Source organism: Engraulis encrasicolus, chromosome 5, assembly GCF_034702125.1.
Source record: "Engraulis encrasicolus isolate BLACKSEA-1 chromosome 5, IST_EnEncr_1.0, whole genome shotgun sequence".
In the NCBI taxonomy this organism is placed as follows: Eukaryota; Metazoa; Chordata; class Actinopteri; order Clupeiformes; family Engraulidae; genus Engraulis; species Engraulis encrasicolus.
Window position 1 is genome coordinate 3,457,645 of NC_085861.1, and position 20,000 is coordinate 3,477,644.

A 20,000-nucleotide genomic window follows, 5' to 3' on the forward strand; every position below is an offset into this window, starting at 1 on the left:
GTCCAGGTAAGATGACTGCTCTCGTCTAAAAACGAGCATTACACAAACTAGCAGTGCGCTAAAAACATGCTAAAAGCATGCTAACAAAATCATCACCTGGAGTCTGCCTGATCTGACACCCAGACCAACGAAGCTAATTTTGTCAAAATCCAAAAAACAAGTTATTATCTTACTCTTGGTGTAATCACAGGTACTTGTGGGTTGAATCACATAATTCCAGAAACTCGTCAACAACTCCAGAAAGTAATGCGATGATGCTTTGTTAATTAACTGTAGCCATTCACTTGAATGGAACTCTGCAGCACTCATCTGCTTGTTATGCGGACTCTGGGGGAGACTGCCTGCCGCAAGTGTCCTGCTACGGAACACAGAGAGATGAGCAACGCACGCGACTCTCCTCAACACAGCTGTAGTGATTAACCAGCCATGGAAAAAATAAGTTGAGACTGTGAATTACGATGTTTACAAGGAAATGATTTTAATCAATAACAATGAAATACCCAAAAAAGCAATACCCATGTCAGATTCGAATATTAATGGCCAATTAATATTCGTTCGAATGTCTCGAATTTTCTTAACATTCGACTTATATTCGAATATCGAATATCGAAGTCAAAGGCTTAGTGTGTGTGTGTGTGTGTGTGTGTGTGCGTGTGTGTGTGTGTGTGTGTGTGTGTGTGTGTGTGTGTGTGTGTGTACGTGCGTGTGTGTGTGTGTGTGAACTTACCTTACCTAGTGTGTGTGTGTGTGTGTGTGTGTGTGTGTGTGTGTGTGTACGTGCGTGTGTGTACGTGCGTGTGCGTGTGTGAACTTACCTTACCTAGTGTGTGTGTGTGTGTGTGTGTGTGTGTGTGTGTGTGTGTGTGGGTGTGTGTGTGTGTGTGCGCGTGTGTGTGTGTGTGAGAGACCTTACCTAGGGAGTCCAGCACAAACTGGTCCTGTGAGACGGCGAGCGGCGGCTGAACGCACACGGTCATCTTGGGGTTCCGCACCGCACCCTTGACCTTGACCTTGATCTGGAGGAGAAGGGGGGAGAAGAGATGGTGGATTTGTGGAGTGGTGGTGGGGGTGTAGAGGTGTATATTATGTATTCTTCATAACCTATAAGCAAATTATCATTCAATAATAGTGTGATTTGAGAATGAAGCTAAGACATCAGTAGCCCTCGGGTAGCCCTTGGTAGCCCTCAGACCCAGAAAGGTTGGGGACCCCCCTGCATCATTCACTTGGACATTTCACAAAGAAAATGCTACTGCAGCCCAGGCTATGATTAGAGAGAGAGAAGAGAGAAGAGAGCGGAGAGAAGAGAGAAGAGAGAAGAGAGAAGAGAGAAGAGAGAAGAGAGAGGAGAGCGGAGAGCGGAGAGCGGAGCTCATACCTGCACCGTGATGGATGGCACTGCGGCTCCATTGATCTCTGACAGGAGAGCTTTCTGTGGGGCCAGCAGGACATCAAACGTGAGAACAAAACAAGAGAGAGAGACGGTCAAAAAGACTGTAGCCCCTTAATGTGCGCTGTACCTCCAGTGGCACGCTGTAATAGTCATTACCATACCATAGCACTACAATACTATGACACAACACACGCCCTTTAAAAATGCACCACGACTTGGTCATTAACATACTGGCAACAACAAATGTATTAAGCCGTGTCTTAAGGGGTTAAAGGTGGGTCAAAGATGTCCAAAATGAAATTGTCCTTAAGTGTAACGGATACATTCTGCTGACTGTAACTGTAAAAAACACGACTATTTATTTTATTGTTTCCAGTGAATTCATGAAAGCCTCGGCTGTCATCCATTTACTTGAAGCAATTTAAAAATCATGTTTTTTTTACCGTTACAGTCAGCAGAAGGTATCCGTTACACCAAGGGTGGGGAACCTATGTCTCGAGGGCCGTTTGCGGCCCTTGAGGCCGTTTTATCCGGCCCCCAATATACTTTTAATGTTATGCAGCTTCACATGAAATATGACATATTTTGTAAAGAATCCTTAAAAATACATTTGCAATACAATTAAGTTATATTAAAGGGCTCTAGAGAAGGTGGGAACTGTTTTAAAGGTGTCTGCTTTCAATATAGGCCTAAATTACAGGGGCACATCCTGGTTTGTGTTCATAGTGTGGCCCTCAGAGGACTTTTGTGGCCCTCAAATGAATTTGAAGTGGCCCCTCGAATGAAAAAGGTTCTCCACCCCTGCGTTACACTGAAGGACGATTTAATTTTGGACGTCTTTGACCCCGGTGCACTGTGTACCGTAAGATGGTGGCCAGAGTAGGTATTGCAACTATGCAATTGCGACTATTGCAACATTGAAACTGTGCTGTCTAGTTTCCAGTGGACATTTTCCAGAAACTTTTCCAGGAATGTTCCGCCCCTTTGCCACCCTATTAACTCATTGGCTGCCAGCCATTTTCATAAAAGAGTACCTCGGAGTGCCAGAGATTTTTCAGCATTTTGGGCGTTTTTTGGAGACTCACAAAAAATTGAGTTCTGTGTCTATGTCAACACCATACCTATCAAAACACAGATTAGACGCTCATCTGTCATCAGAAAAAAACGGTGTCTCTCTACCCCTTTCCGTTCTTTCATAATCATCTGTTGAAATTAAGTGGAATTCGCCAAAATGCTGCTTTCTAGCCAAAAAGCTGAGAAAACGCCATTTGAAGTAGAACTATAACTGCAAACGTTTTTGCCCGTAATGGCATCGTCCTAACAACTCCAAACCCATCAGCTGCTATTACAGAGTCTTCTGTCATCTGTAGCCTGAACAAAAAGATCATTTGTATGACCTTTTCAACCTAATATACTGAAATATAACGGGGGTGGACTCGAAAACAAGGGTGTTTTGGTTTAGTTGCTGGCGCGCAGCATGGATCATGACAGCAGGTGCCCCTAACTCAAAGGTGTAGGTTTGGCTCGAAAAGTGGTGGGGACATTTCAATTGCAAATGGTCCGGATATGCTGTTTTTGCATTATATTTGTGAAAGAATGGTAGGGACAAGCTAGGTTTATCTGGAAAGTGGTATGGACATGTCCCCACCGTCCCCCCCTAAAATTACGCCCATGCGCTAACTCCGGTAACTCCCTACCTCTCCCTCTCCCTCTCTCTCTCCCCTCGTTGGAGAACGAATCACAGCTGGTTTATTTCCTCCAGAAATAGTACCGTGTTGTGTCTTGTGGGGAGGGAGGCAGGTAGGCAGGCAGCACCGCTTAGCGTAGCTTACTGCAGCTTCTTTGGCAGAGCGGACAATTTGCAGATTGATGATTACTGTCATCATGGTTCTGCTATAGTGATCTTGTCATATATTGTTCAATGAATTTTCTTTTGATAAAGTACTGATCACACATCCAACATTTCACAAGCCGATTGGAGTGGTGAATGCTAGCTGGTCTGAGGCTAAGTGCAATGCTTTCTAATGTGAGCTGAATGCATCTGACCAGACACAAAGGCTACTCTGTTCCAAGAATCTGCAACCCCCCTGTCTTTTTTGATGATACAGTAAGCTGATCATACTATACAGATCCATAAAAATAACTGTGGATTGAGTAAAAAATAGTTGACTTACCAAGGCTCCTTTATTTAGGCTTAGTTGTAAGTTGTTAGCGATTTCGTGCTAGCTAGCTAGCGTAGCAAACTTTATACCCAAGTTCCCAACTGAGGTGACACATCACCACTAGTCCCGTGCATTCTCCTGTTAGATGATATTTTGTAAGCAACATCCTGATGTTGTGTAGGCTGATCACATTATCCAAAATGAAAGGTTGCCACACAGATCATCTCATGGTGTATTTTGGGCAAGTTAGCTACAATGCCTTCTAGCTAGATAGCAACAGGGGATTGTATTTTGGTCATGAGAGGAAGTTTTTTTTTTGTCAGGCTCTGACACTAAAATCAGTAGCCTACCTGTGTTAAAATCAGAGGGCAAGAAAGTAGACTACTGTCATAGGTGCTTTACTTTCAAAAATGATTTTGCTATGCTACTTTTGAGATTATATTATAATAGTAAAAAAGGGGTGTTTTTGTCTTGACATTTCATCTTGCTCTGAGCTAAAGCCCTGCCTTGACTGTTCCTAAGGACACTTCTGCCACCTACAGGAACAGTTAGAAAATGCCTAGAGGCTTGAAATTTATACAGAAGATAGGTCAGACCGTCCTCGAGGCCTGGCTGTAAAAAAACGCAATTATCGGCGAACGACGTCGAAGGCAGGGGGCGTCACTATTCGAAATGACGTCATAGCGACGTCGAAGGCAGCCAATGAGTTAATAGATCATGAAGTGTCACCATGATACTGTTCTGTACAGTATTACAAAGCTGTTGATAATTGCATATTTCATGTGTTATGCGTCGTGAGTATGAGAGGATGGGTACGTATACACCAGGGGTGGGGAACCTAAGTCTCGAGGGCCGTTTGCGGCCCTTCAGGCAGTTTTATCCGGCCCCCGAGACAATTTTAATGTTACGCAGCATCACATGAAATATGACATATTTTGTAAAGGAATGTTAGAAATTACATTTCCAATACAATTAAGTTATATTCAGGGGACCTAGAGAAGGTGGGGCCTATTTTGAAGGTGTCTACATTTAATATAGGTCTAAATTGCATGGGGAAATCCTCATTTGTGTTCATAGTACGGCCCTCGGAGGACTTTTACAGCCCTTGTAGGAATTTGAAGTGGCCCTTCGAATGAAAAAGGTCCCCCAACCCCTGGTATACACGCTGTGAAACTAGGAGTTCTGCCCTTTCAAATCTTGTATATAACATGTTACCTGTACATGTACATTGTACTGTGCATGGTTTTGACAATTAACACTCAGAGGTCTAATGCCCTCCAGAGGGCAATTTGACATGTCTCCAAAAACAAATATGTAACTCTGTGAGTTTTTGTCATTGAAACATATAAGTCACACCATCCAGATTTCAAAAGTATATATATGAAATAAATTATATAGCTGGCCCAATTTAAAGAAAGTGAAAAGAAATCTTCGAATATTCTGTACTCTCTGCCTGTAGCAGCCACACCTATAGCTATTCACATGTAAAGTACCGGTGCTTGAGTGGCTATTCAGAGGTGACAACACGCCCCTTTCATCTAGGATAAACACAGCCATGCTGCTCACTTGGCCACAGGACAAAGAGAGTGACAGGGGGGTGTGCTATCAGAGCACATGGAGATTGACAGGGGGGTGTGGGCCATTAGAGGTTTTTCACACCTATCTCATTAGTATTCAAATGAGACAGGCAGTGGCCTGACATAGTGTTTCTTTTTTGCATTTTGTATGAAAACAACAAAACATTTCTAAATGCCCTTTTTACTTTTATGCAGCCAACACATTTGTTTACAAGATTCAAACTTCAAAAGTCTTGGCTAGATATATTTATGGTGTGTTTTCTTGCACTTTTTGAAGACCTCTGAAACCTGTTTTCTTACAGTTGTGTTTATACCCAATTTAAATGAAACATGTTTGCATGACATCCAATTTTCTTTCAGATTATTTCTTGTCAAGCTTTTCAGAATACAACCATATATTTCACTTTTGCATAGATGCTTACTGTTAGTTGAAAATACTTGAAAATGTCAGGGTGGTGCAAGCAGCCTAAAAACATCTGAAAGGCCTTAGACCTCAGAGGGTTAAAGGGGTATGCCACTATTTTGGGGCTTAATACAATTAAAATAGTTGGACAGGGTTTATAAAGGTGGTAAAGTGTCTTATTTTTCATGTTAAGCGTTGTCTTGCTTTAAGACAAGTTAAAAGAGGGAATATGTAGCTAAGGTAGTGAAAGTCAATGGATCTTTGTAGCATACACACATTTTTAACTTGTCTTAAAGCAAGACAACGCTTAAAATGAACAAGGCCGACAGGCGGACAACAGATGCGTCCCTCTATGCCAGTTCCAACTATGCCATTTTTCCCCCCAAACGCCTGTCAACGCCCCCCGAGGATGTACTTTTTGTTTATTGGTCATCATGGACACTCCAAATATTGTGGCAGGCAGCAAGGCAGCAAAATGGCGAGACATGGCTTTATTTTTTGCAGTTTAGGGTATAATAAGCTTATCATCATTCTTTGATTTGGAAAAGAACCATAGGCTATGATTTGAAATTTCACATAGCCTAGATGAAGTAGACTACATTACAAATTATCAGACATTTATTAGGCCTAACAACCTTCAGTAGCCTATCACGCCATTTCAGCATTATGTGCATGTGGGAAAGAATCTAAACATCGACAAATAATAAGTAAATAAAACCGTTTGGGTGAATCATGCGCTTATGGGTTGAGCCTTTAGGTGAATTATGGACTTTTTTTCAATACCAGCTTCACCGTCAAGGCACAAAGCAGTGAACTTCCGTGCCAGAGTTTATCAAATGCACACGACTGCAAAGTAATTACGAAAGACGCGTTCTCTCCTGTACTCTCTCTGAGCGCAACGAAAAGCACCATTGCCCTTCCAAATGGCAGTTGGTTTGATTTTTTAAACTCACTGCATTTTTTTTTTTTTTTTTTTAAACATGCATTTTGTGCATTAACAACGTGAAACTCAATTACCCAGAATGCTGCACGTGAGCTCTCTACCCGGGTGATTCTGGAAAACAAACATGGCAGCAACTCGCTTTACTACCTTAATAATGTGTTAATCCGACGCTAGATTTCTTAACTGATGAAAATCGAAGGCAGAAATCAACATTGTAGTGTCTAAATATGAGGTCGATTGATCTATTTGTGGCGTACATCACGATCGGCTGAGTTGTTGGCCTCACGTTTGTCAGTTAGCCTGTGGCTAGGCTACTTTTCGCCAACGTTAGCATCCGGTTTAGTATAGAAAGGCTATGCTTGCACGCATTCGCTCCGGTCCAAAATGGCAAGTCTGCCGCCTTGTGGCCACAGGAAGGAACAATTTAAAGAAAGCGTTTCAGACGGACAACAATTTAATGAAAGCGTTTCAGACGGACGGACGGACGGACAGACAGACCCTGTTATAAAGATGCTGGACGCATCTAAAAATAAGACACTTTACCACCTTTATAAACCCTGGTCAACGATTTTAACTGTATTAAGCCCCAAAATAGTGGCATACCCCTTTAAGATGACTTTTATTGCTGATCATGGACATGTGACAATTAAGCTGACTTTAATTGCTGAGCGGGACATTTGCAGACTTGAAAAAAGCTGGCCTACCGAAACTTTGTCCAGATCTGCGGACACAGAGGCCGTGATGATCAACTCATCCTCAATATCCGCCCTCGGCAGGATGTCTGGAGAGAACAGGGGAGACAAGAAATAAACTGAGAATCAGACAGAGAGAGAGAGAGGGGGGGGAGAGAGAGAGAGAGAGGGGGAGAGAGAGAGAGAGGGGGAGAGAGAGTGTGAGAGAGAGAGAGAAAGGGGGGGGGGCAGAAACAGACAAGTAGACAGACAGACAGACAGACAGACAGACAGACAGACAGACAGACAGGTAGACAGGCAGGCAGACAGGCAGAGAGACAGACAGACAGACAGGCAGAGAGAGACAGAGAGACGGAGAGAATGCATATTGGTGCAGCCTAGGAGGAGGATGCTCAGCGTGAGAGAATACAGCAGTGGGGATGTTATGACTTGTGAGTTGTGTGTTGAACTCAGAGGAGCAGAAATTTCCCAGGCAGCACTGGCTGGCGGACAGCAGGCTTCCATCTCCCCATCTCCTTCAACCCCCCCAAACCCCCCCGAAAACGCCTGTGGCCATAAAATGCAATCCTCCCCAGATCCGAACAGGCGGAAAACTAGGGCCAGACATCGCCGTAAATTCACACTGAGGTGAATCTCCAACTCCTCCATCCTCACGCCCCCCCCCCTCAAATCCTCAACACCCCCCCCCCCCACCTCTCCGCCTCACATCTCCTGCCACCTTGCATCCCCCCCCCTGTCCAGCTCTCCTCATCTCATCCCAGCGATGTCGTACGTGGGGGGGGGGGTAAAGATAGGGGCCCCCCACACATTTAGATTTATGTAGATATATGGCTGGGGGGCTGGGGGTGTCCATTGGAGCTGATTGTGCCTAGGGCCCACAATTTGCTGCTACGTCCCTGTCCCTCTCCCCCCCTCTCCCCTCCCCTCCCTCCATCCCCCCAGCTCGCCTCCCCTCCCTCCCCTCCCTCCCTCCCCCCTCACCCCCTCGCCTCCCCTCCATCCCTCCCCATCCTCCCCCTCCTCCCTCCCCTCCATCCCCCCCCATCCTCCTCCCCCTCCTCCCCTCCCTCCCTCCCCCCGCTCGCCTCCCCTCCATCCCCCCCCTTCCTCCCCTCCATCCCTCCATTCCCCCCCATCCTCCCCCTCCTCCCCTCCCTCCCTCCCCTGCTCGCCTCCCCTCCACCCCCCCCCATCCTCCCCCTCCTCCCTGCCCTCCCTCCCCCCACTCGCCTCCCCTCCCTCCCTCCCTCCCTTCCTCCCTCCCTCTCTCCATCAGCCTCCAACCTGTCAAGAGAGTTCAGGGCGCCGTCAAAGCAGCTGCAACTCTATTAAGGACGACGGGAGTTGAGTTGAGTCGAGTCAAGTGTGTGTGTGTGTGTGTGTGTGTGTGTGTGTGTGTGTGTGTGTGTGTGTGTGTGTGTGTGTGTGTGTGTGTGTGTGTGCGTGTGTGTGCGTGTGTGTGCGTGTGTGTGCGTGTGTTTGGAGTTTGGGGGGGGGGAGTTGGATGCAGACAAACTGGACACAACTGGACAAAACACAGATGTGATGGGAACAAGAGACAAGATAGTGTGTGTGTGTGTGTGTGTGTGTGTGTGTGTGTGTGTGTGTGTGTGTGTGTGTGTGTGTGTGTGTGTGTGTGTGTGTGTGTGTGTGTGTGTGTGTGTGTGTGTGTGTGTGTGTGTGTGCACATCGACCGGCTGCGTTGAATGTAAAAAATACAGTATCCTGCACACCATCCAATACACACACACACACACACATTTTATTGCTCACAACATGTTGGCCGTTTCGACCTTCTTGAAGCCATAAAAATCTGTGAGCAGTAAAAAAGCATGTGTATTGCACAATGTGCAAAATCCTCTGTCTACTAACTTCAAAAGCCAAAGCACCAAAATCGCGTAGTGGACGACTTGAAAAGCCATGCCAACCTCTTTACAATAGGATCTCCTCTCTCTCTCTCTTCTCTCTCCTCTCTCTTGAAGTATTGCAGGGTTCTCTCCTCTCTCCTCTCTCCTGCAGCATTGCTGGTCTCTCTCCTCTCTCTTCTCTCTCCTCTCTCTCCTCTCTCCTCTCTCTTGAAGTATTGCAGGGTTCTCTCCTCTCTCCTCTCTCCTGCAGCATTGCTGGTCTCTCTCCTCTCTCTTCTCTCTCTTCTCTCTCTTCTCTCTTCTCTCTCTTCTCTCTTCTCTCTCCTCTCTCTTCTCTCTCCTCTCTCCTCTCTCTTCTCTCTTCTCTCTTCTCTCTCCTCTCTCTTCTCTCTCTTCTCTCTTCTCTCTCCTCTCTCTTCTCTCTCCTCTCTCTTGAAGTATTGCTGGTCTCTCTCCTCTCTCTTGAAGTATTGCTGGTCTCTCTCCTCTCTCTTGAAGTATTGCTGGTCTCTCTCCTCTCCCCTCTCTCTTCTCTCTCCTCTCTCTTGAAGTATTGCAGGGTTCTCTCCTCTCTACTCTCTCTTCTCTCCTGCAGTATTGCTGGTCTCTCTCCTCTCTCTTCTCTCTTCTCTCTCCTCTCTCCTCTCTCCTCCCTCCTGCAGTATTGCAGGACTCTCTCCTCTCTCCTCTCTTCTGGAGTATTACAGGTCTCTCTCCTCTCTCCTCTCTCCAGACCCGCCAGGTTGGTGGGGGGAGTAATCAACCAGTACTCTCCCCCATCCTCCTCCATAACTGAGGAACCTCCTCTCTCTTGAAGTATTGCAGGGTTCTCTCCTCTCTCTTCTCTCTCTCTCTCTCTTCTCTCTCCTCTCTCTTGAAGTATTGCAGGGTTCTCTCCTCTCTACTCTCTCTTCTCTCCTCTCTCTTCTCTCTTCTCTCTCCTCTCTCTTGAAGTATTGCAGGGTTCTCTCCTCTCTCTTCTCTCTCTTCTCTCTCTTCTCTCTCCTCTCTCTTCTCTCTCCTCTCTCTTCTCTCCTCTCTTCTCTCTCCTCTCTCTTCTCTCTCCTCTCTCTTGAAGTATTGCTGGTCTCTCTCCTCTCTCCTCGCTCTTCTCTCTTCTCTCTCCTCCCTCCTGGAGTATTGCAGGACTCTCTCCTCTCTCCTCTTCCCTCGAGTATTGCAGGACTCTCTCCTCTCTCCTCTTCCCTCGAGTATTGCAGGACTCTCTCCTCTCTTCTGGAGTATTACAGGTCTCTCTCCTCTCTCCTCTCTCTTCTCTCTCCTCTCTTCTGGAGTATTACAGGTCTCTCTCCTCTCTCCTCTCTCCAGACCCGCCAGGTTGGTGGGGGGAGTAATTAACAAGTCCTCTCCCCCATCCTCCTCCATGACCGAGGAACCCTGAGCATGGTACGGTACTGTCCCGTCGCACTGCTCCTTTGAGGGTCCATTGGGGGCTGCCCCCTTGAACGGGTGGGTGAGGCATAAATGCAATTTCCTTGTGTGCAATGTGAACTTGTGTGCTGTGCAGTGCTGTGTTTCACTTTCACTTTCAGTTTCACTTGGCTTTCACAACCCAACCCTGTGGCCGTAGCACAGCCAGGCCCTGCCTTCCTTCCCCTTCAGCGGTGTAGGTGCCCAACGCGTACCGCCTGCCCGATCCGTTCCCTTATGACTTTCACGTTTTAAATGTTTATTTTGTAGCCGCCAGAACATTCACACAAAAAGAGATGTTGTTAGAGCCATTTTGCCTATTTTTGTGTTTGATGAACTTCTGAGTTATTATTTATACATTTTGGTTATGGAATAAGGGTATTTATGTTTATGAAATCGGATTTGGTAATTATTGTTATTTATTTTGTTGTTGGATTGTCTTGCTTGAGCCGCTCCGTTTGGGTTGTCTGAAGTGACGCGTCTAATTGGCTTTGGATGACGTTTTGATAAAAGCACCTGACTCAGATGGCCTGGCAGAGCGGTAGAGGCAAACAATCTTTCAACCGCGTTTTGTAGAATCTCCGAAATAGAGCTTTAAGTTTGAATCCTTTTTAGTCCGTTGTACATTTAAGATAAGTTGGAAAGAGTGGCAAATAAATTAGATCTCTATTTTTGTACGACGCGCGTTGAATCCAAGTTTTTACCCGCTCGAGAAGAGGCAGCTGCGAGGCGGCCTCTACATTAAGTTGAAAGATTGCTTCAAACTTCGGATGTGGACGGACAAAAATTCGCTTCTTCTTTGGATTACTTGAAGACGTTCCTTGGATTGTCCTACAGTTTTGTGAGTAGCCTGGAACATTACTTTGATCGACAGACGAGGTGAGCGCGGTTACTTTTTTTCGAAAGACTGTGTTTGGAAGGACAATAGGCCATGCGCCAAGGCTCGCATTTTTTTGTTGAAGAGTGAAGATTTGTAACGTGAAATACTGAGACAGACACTTCTTTTCGTTGACACCAAGAACATTTTTCGTTTGCTACGATTACTGAGAGTGCAAAGAACTGCTTTTTGTAACTTTTTGACTCCTCGTGGAATTATAGACTATTTTTTTTAATAGTTCTGCCGCCGTGTGGGCTATGTTTTTTTGCGCGCATGTGGATGAACACTGTTGAATGCGCATGGAACTGAACTGTGAACTGAAATTACGACATTGCTGTGTGATACGGATTTGAACTTTGAAACTTTTACATTGCTACATTGTTAACATGTCTGACAAGGATGCCAATACGGAGCCCACTAGCTCCGACATGGCAAACAAGGATGCCAATACGGAGCTCACTAGCTCCGACATAGCAAACACTGATGAAGTGCAGGTGGTTTCTGGATCTGAGCCACTACCTGAGCCAGAGCCGTCCTTTAAATCATTGAGTGCTACGAGGCGCGGCAAACTCGGCCACTGCACTCGCAAAATGAATGACTTGAAAAGAATGATGAAAGAAAATATTGATGTTGCTGTAGTGAAGGCTGATTTGCTTGGGTTTAAAATAATTCTGAGTGATTTTAGTATGTGTCATGAGTCTGTGCAAGCGCTGCTGTCTGATGAGATGAAAGAGAGTGAAAACATTGATTGGTATGAACCTAAGATGGCAACATTCCATACATTCATTACTGATACTGATGCTTGGGTAACACAACATGAAGTAGTCCCACTCGCACAACATAATGTTGACCCACCACATCATGAACCACACCCACTAATACAACATGAACAACAACAACCACCACAACTTGTAGACCCCCAGACACTGGTTGGGCCAAGTGCATCAAGGGTGTCAAAAGGCAGCTCACGATCCTCACGTTCTTCACACTCTTCACGCTCATCCAAGAGCTCTTATGTGTCGGCAACCAAAGCTGAATTGACCGTAGAAAGAGCAGGATTGCTAGCAAAAGCAGAGACTCTGAAAGAGAAACATGACTTGCAAGCCCAGATGGAAGCACAGAAACGTGACTTGCAAGCCAAGTTGGAAGCACAAAAACGAGACTTGCAAGCCAAGATGGAAGCACTGCAATTAAAAGAAGATATTGCTGTGAAGAATGCAAAACTGAAGGTGCTTAATGAAATGGAACATGGCGATGCAGAAAAACAAACTTTTGAACCCAGAGATGACATGAATACTTACCTGGAGGAATACCTGGAAACGGAACGACCCCGCCCTACCGAAACCATGGCAACTGAAGACAGCAGAGTGGACTCAATGCTTGTACCTCAATTTGCTGATCTAGGGGCTGTGCCGAAAACACCTCTGCAAACAGCCATGAGAGCACATCACATTGCAGCAGCACCAACACCCAGCTCAACACCAACCATGACTAAAACAACAACAACCACAACAATACCACCGACAACAGCAAACCCACTGGTGAAACGTGCAACATCCAGACCTACTGCGAGTAAGACAGTCAGCCAACAGATGGGAAGTCAGTCTACTCCTGCAGGGGGCGCATCCAGCCCCATGAACATTACAGCACAGTCAGACCTGACAAATCTGCTTGTGTCTGTTGTATCACAGACCTCTCTCCCCAAAAAAGAGGTTCCTGTGTTTAATGGTGACCCCTTAGAATACCAGCTTTTCATGCGAGCTTTCAGACACAACATTGAAGACAAGACGGACAGTTATGCAGACCGACTGTACTTCCTGGAACAGTTTACGGCAGGACAGCCTAAAGAATTAGTAAGAAGCTGCCTGCACATGAATGCTGCAGCTGGCTATAAAGAAGCAAAGCGATTACTGAAACATCACTTCGGTGATGAGTACAAGATTTCGGCAGCTTATATACAGGGAGCTTTGGACTGGGCCACGATTCGTCCAGATGATGCCGATGAACTTAACAGCTATGCACTATACTTACGAAGCTGCAACAATGCAGCACAAACATTTCAATACATGTCAGAGCTTGACTTGCCTTCGAACATGAAGCTGATTGTATCTAAACTTCCATACAAACTCAGAGAAAGATGGCGGTCTGCTGTATGCAGCCACGTGGAGCAGACTCAGCAGAGGCCCAAGTTTCACGACCTAGTCCAATTCATTGAAAGACAAGTCCGAATCATGCAAGACCCAGTTTTTGGCAATATTCAGGATGCAACAAGAAATGCAAAACCAAGGCAAGGTGTGACTGACTCGCGACATATGAAGCCTGGAAGCAAGACAAGCTTTGCTACAACAGTGTCCCCAGTTACAACGCCTACGGATGCCAACAGCTGGATTACTCAGAATTCGGACAACAACACAGTCAACATGAAGGATGCATTTGAAAAACCTTGCATGTACTGCAAAGGAAATCATGCAATGGAGTCTTGCAGAAAGATCACTGAAATACCCCATGACCAGAAGTTGGAGTTCCTGAAGAGCAGTGGACTTTGTTTCGGGTGCTTGATCAAAGGGCATCTAAGCAAGACGTGCATGGACCGCCTGACATGCCACTCATGTGGAAAGACTCACCCTACAATACTGCACTTCAGAAATAGTCCACCTGATGGCGCCACACAGAATGCGAATATCCCTTCAGTCAAGAATGGTGCCAGTAGCTCAGAAGCTAACTCTGTCTTAGTGAGCATGGTGTCTACCATCCAAACAGGGGCCGGCAGTACGAACCTCAAACTGCCAATCGTACCTGTGAGGGTGAAAACGGCCAGTGGTGCTCGCATCATAGAAACCTACGCCTTCCTCGATTCCGGAAGTTCTGCAACTTTCTGTACGGAGGCGCTGATGGAACAACTGTCTGTGAAGGGAAGAAGGACGGAAATACTTCTACGAACCATGAACCAGGAAAAGCCGGTGCAGACCTATAGTGTGATGGGACTGGAAGTAAGCAGCCTTGATGATGATGATAACTTCATAGAACTTCCAGAGGTCTTCACACAACGCACCATTCCTGTCAACAGAGAGAACATACCATGCGAGGAAGATCTGAAAGAATGGCCTCACCTACGAGATGTCCACTTCAAGTCCATCAGAGCTGACGTCGGTCTGCTGATCGGAGTGAATGTACCGAAGGCCATAGAACCACTGAGGGTAATTAACAGCCAAGGCAAGAGCGCATATGCTACCCTTACACCCCTAGGATGGACAGTGACCGTACCTGTGCGCACCAGCTCTTCTGTGGACCAACATGGCCGACCACAGATCACATCCCACGGGATATCAGTGATTCACCTGGAAGGAAAAATGGATTACAAAAAGAAATTAAAACAATTAAGCAAACCTAGAACCAGAAAAGGACATTACGATTTACGACTGCCATTCCGCAGAGATGACCACAGAAATGCCAACAAGGAAATGGCAGAACAAACACATCTGAGCCCGAGGAAGAGCTTAGGAAGAAAAGGAATGAGGAAGAAAGACCAAGTCAGCCTTAGAAAAGATGTTCTGAAGGAGCATGCTGGCATGGTAAGGGAAGAACAGATCCACCAGACTAATGGAAGACTCCGGAACATGCCCCATCACAAGGCCTGTTGCAAACAGAAGGAGCCTATGGTGGTCTTCGACTGTGCTTCCTCTCAACTTACCTCTCCAAACTCCCTGCAAGACCCAGAATGTGCAAACGCTACACTTCCTGGAAGGATGCTGAGCTACGGATGGGACAAAGGAATCCCAACAGCACCAGGATTAAAGCATATGGAGTCTGTGAAGAAGTCAGAGGTGATATCCAGCTTTAAAAATTGCCCCAGGCTAGTGGGTATTGAAGCTAGTGACACCCAAGTGCAGCCCTTCTACGAAGCCAGTGATCCTGGCTATGGGGCAGCGGGTGACCTACGACTGGCCAGCAGGTGGGAACCACCTCAGAGCATCAGACAGAAACCTCCAGACTACACAATGAACAGAGGGACACCCATTTGCAATCTGCCACACAGAACACAGTGGCGACACATTCAAGCCACTCCGAATCCAGTTGACAACACACCTACAGAAATAAGAACAGAAACCCCTCCGACAAGCTACATCTCCAATCCGCACCTCCAGATTGACTCTGAAAACTTTCATTCAATACTTACCTCAGATCTCCTGAAACTCCTGGAACCTCTTGACCACAAGCCAGAGGTAAACGAAACCGCAGTGACTCCTGCCACAACCATCCAGCAGAATCCCCTTCCCTTCTTCACAGAGCAGTGCTCCTCATGGGAGAAGGAGGAGAACAGATCGACAGCATGGCCTTGGAAGCTCAAGAAACACCTGATCAAGAAGGAACAAGCAAGTGCCTTACTGAGCAAGCCTGACTGCTGGCAGTGTAGGATTTCAAGGATGCCGAGACACCCCTCAGAGATGTGGCCCGACTAACATGACAACACATAGAACACGCACCACAGTACATACAGGACACATGACCCTTTACTGACACACAACAGTGTTCTGAATGAAAGTGTGTATGTGTGTGTGTGTGCGTCTGTGTGCGCGTCTGTGTGCATGTGTGTGTGGCTGTGTGTGTGCGACTGTGCGTTTGTTGTGTGTGTGTATGAATGCAGAGCGCATTGCTGAATTATTTGAATTATTTGAACTATGAAGGAATATTGAACTTTGAATATGAATATGATACGATTTATGAATTTGAACTTTTGAGTTTAAGACTTTTGAATTCGATGCTTGGATAATGGACTAAGAAATAAGCATACAAGGACAATTTTTGAATTTCCCTTTGGAAACCCTAAGGATTACCCTTTTTGAGTGGATTATACTTTTTGAATTCTTGAATCTAACGGATTTTTTGAATGGACTATTCTCTCGGAAGGATATATTTTTTTGAATTGTTTGAAGGACTTTTATGTTGAATCTTGAGAGACTTTTGCGTTATGTGCTTATGCGAAACCTGAATGCTTTTGGACTTTGGATTTTGATATGAATGGCTCTATATGAATATGTTTTTTGAATTGCCACACTGTGCTCAATTAGGGGCCGGTATGTTAGAGCCATTTTGCCTATTTTTGTGTTTGATGAACTTCTGAGTTATTATTTATACATTTTGGTTATGGAATAAGGGTATTTATGTTTATGAAATCGGATTTGGTAATTATTGTTATTTATTTTGTTGTTGGATTGTCTTGCTTGAGCCGCTCCGTTTGGGTTGTCTGAAGTGACGCGTCTAATTGGCTTTGGATGACGTTTTGATAAAAGCACCTGACTCAGATGGCCTGGCAGAGCGGTAGAGGCAAACAATCTTTCAACCGCGTTTAGTATAACCTCCGAAATAGAGCTTTTGTTTGAACCTTTTTAGTTGATGATACCTGTAAGATAAGTTGGAAAGAGTGACAAATAAATTAGAACTCTATTTTTGTACGACGCGCGTTGAATCCAAGTTTTTACCCGCTCGAGAAGAGGCAGCTGCGAAGCGGCCTCTACAGATGTTATATATTTATGTTATACCTTTACTTAATATCATCGTTTCACATCAAATGCCGTTCGTCGCTGTAAATAACATGATATTGTGTTGTGAATAGTTAGTTGGTTAGCTGACCAGTTGCTGACCTTATTTAGCGTTTCTGTGACAGTTATGTATTATTATTAAACAGACAGTTTCAAACGCAAACTTCCTCCTGCAAAATAAACACTTAAAACGACAAAGTAAAACATTAACGGAACAGGTCAGGCCATTTCTCTTCCGTATACGTCATACTGCGCATGTGCAATGTGCAAAGGGAACGGATCGGGCAGGCTGAACCCATTGGGCACGACAAACGTTACTACTAGTCAAGAGCAATGTAAATACTTTCTGAGCTCCCGAAAAATCGGGAATTCCTCCCACTTTGTCGGGAAGCAAACAACCATTAGCAAACCAAGGGAGGCGGGTCAACCACGCCGTTTGGGAAATGTTCATTTTAATGGGCTTGGTCAGACCAAGTCTTGAAGAGATTTGAGAGTCGATGATAACCAGGCTAGCAGCACTGCACCTGGGCAGGGCATGGGGTTCCTGTTAGCGGCAGCATGTATATTCAAGCTACCTGCAGGGGGGCATTTGGCAGGGACATTAAAAGGTGAGTGTGTAGGTGTGTGCATGCGTGTGTGTGTAGGTGTGTGTATGTGCATGTGCGTGTGTGAGTGTGTGTAGGTGTGTGTTTGGGTGTGTGTGTGTGTGTGTGTGTATGCATCTGTGTGTGCACGCTTGGGAAAAGAGGAGGGGAGGGGGAGGGGGGGGGGGGAGAAAACCTTTATGCTTGGCCATAAAACAACGGAGACTGACTGATTGACAAAGTGTGTTGTAGCTGACAACGTGTGCAGTTCTCTGGGGTGATTTAGAGCTTCCAGATTGGGCCTGCTGGTTTTGCCGAGTGTAGGGATGCAGCGATACCACTTTTTTGAAAACCGATACAAGTACGAGTACATTAATGTGTGTACTTGCCGATACCAAGTACCGATACCGATACCTTTTACCACCAAAATACAATGAAAATAAATGCATGACCTAGTTTTTTTTGTCCACCTGTGATACTTTTATTGTCCATTTCCATGTAGATTTAAATGTTAGTAAATGTATGAGGTGGCACTTTTTTTCCATGCTACTTTCAAGTCCACAGAACGTGACAAGATTTTGCATTGTTTTGTGGTAATAGTATCGTTCCTGGTATCGGCAAGTGCTTGACGAGTACGAGTACGAGTATAATGAGCAGTATCGGGTGCCGATAGTATCGGTACCAGTATCGGTATCGGTGCATCCCTTGCCAGGTGCTTGGCGGACGTGAGCTATGCACGCTGGCTTAACCCCCGAGGCCCCCGGGGGGGTCAAGTTCAACGCAGACATATTAATCTGTGCATTTTTCACAGCCCACTTCTCCAGGCCCAGGCCCAGCAGAGACTCACGTGCTACTCAACACTACAACCAGAGATTATTTTAGTATATAGAGATATGCCAACATAATAGGTTTCTATGGGCACCTAACATGACCAGGTTCCGGTCTGCCTAAAGGGGCGTGTCATAATGCTCCTACAATGAATAGAACAGTCCTTAGGTCTGCCTAGGTCTGCCTAAAGGGGGCCATAATAGAACCAGGAAACAATGGGCCAATGGAACCTCTCTCTCTCTACTCTCTCTGACTACTGCAACTGCACTACACTTCTCTACACTACACTACACTACACTACTCTGCACTACACTACACTATACAATTAACTGGTGAATACACTACACTACTCTGCACTACACTACTGCACAACACTACTCTACACTACTGGCGAATACACTGCACTACACTACACTACACTACACTACACTACAATACACTACACTACACTACACTACACTTCTCTACACTACACTAAACTATTACCTGGTGAATGCACCGGCCGCAACAAGATCAAGGTCAGGGATCTTACAGGTTCAACGCAGACATATTAATCTGTGTATTTTTCACAGGCCACTTCTCCAGACCCAGCAGAGACTCACATGCGGTGCAGGAAATGTGCATGAAGGCTCTGCAAACTCACATTCCTCTTGGCCCAGAAGTGGCCACTGGGTCTGCATAAGCTACAATACTCTAAACTACACTACACTGCACTATACAACACTACACTACACTACACTACACTACACAGCACTACACTACACTACACTACACTACACGACACTACACGACACTGCAATACACTGCAATACACAGCATTACACTACACTTCACCACACTACACTACACTACACTACACTACACTACACTACACTACACTACACTACTCTTATCTACTCTACACTGCACTACACTACACTACACTACACTACACTACACTACACTACACTACACTACACTACACTACACTACATTACACTGCACTACACTACACTACACTACACTACACTACACTACACTACACTACACTACACTACACTACACTACACTACACAGCACTACACTACACTAGTCATCACTACACTACACTACACTACACTACACTACACTAGTCATCACTACACTACACTACACTACACTACACTACACTACACTACACTACACTACACTACACTACACTACACTACACTGCACTACACTACACTACACACTGCCACTACACTACACACTGCTACTACACTACACACTGCTACTACACTACACTACACTACACTACACTACACTACACTACACTACACTACATGACACTATACAACACTACACTACTCTGCACTACACTACTCAACACTGCACTGCACTTCTCTACACTACACTATACTATTACCTGGCCGCAACAAGATCAAGTGACTGTGCAGCAGTGCAGAAGTACTACACTACACTTCACTACTCTACACTACTGGCGAATACACTGCACTACACTACACTACACTACACTACACTACACTATATTAATGGTGAATATACTACACTACACTGCACTACACTACACTACACTACACTACACTATATTAATGGCAAATACACCAGCCGCAACAAGATGAAGCGACAGAGAATCGCTGGACTGTGCAACAAGAGCGATACGAGCGATTGAAGCGACCGTGCCTGGCTAGGTCTCTCCTGGTCCTTACCCTTTGTCTTGGTG

The 20,000-nt window shown here is 45.5% G+C and overlaps 1 protein-coding gene across 1 annotated transcript in view; it reads right to left on the reverse strand.

Annotated features, from left to right (window-relative positions):
* bbs9 (Bardet-Biedl syndrome 9) overlaps positions 1-20,000 on the reverse strand; it is a 113,993-nt gene that overhangs the window by 39,103 nt on the left and 54,890 nt on the right. Inside the window, exons 11-13 of the mRNA XM_063198409.1 lie at positions 7,183-7,259; positions 1,379-1,432; positions 914-1,016 (exon numbers count right to left, since the gene is read on the reverse strand). Of these exons, the coding sequence (XP_063054479.1) occupies positions 914-1,016; positions 1,379-1,432; positions 7,183-7,259 (234 nt within the window). The remainder of the gene's footprint in view (positions 1-913; positions 1,017-1,378; positions 1,433-7,182; positions 7,260-20,000) is intronic.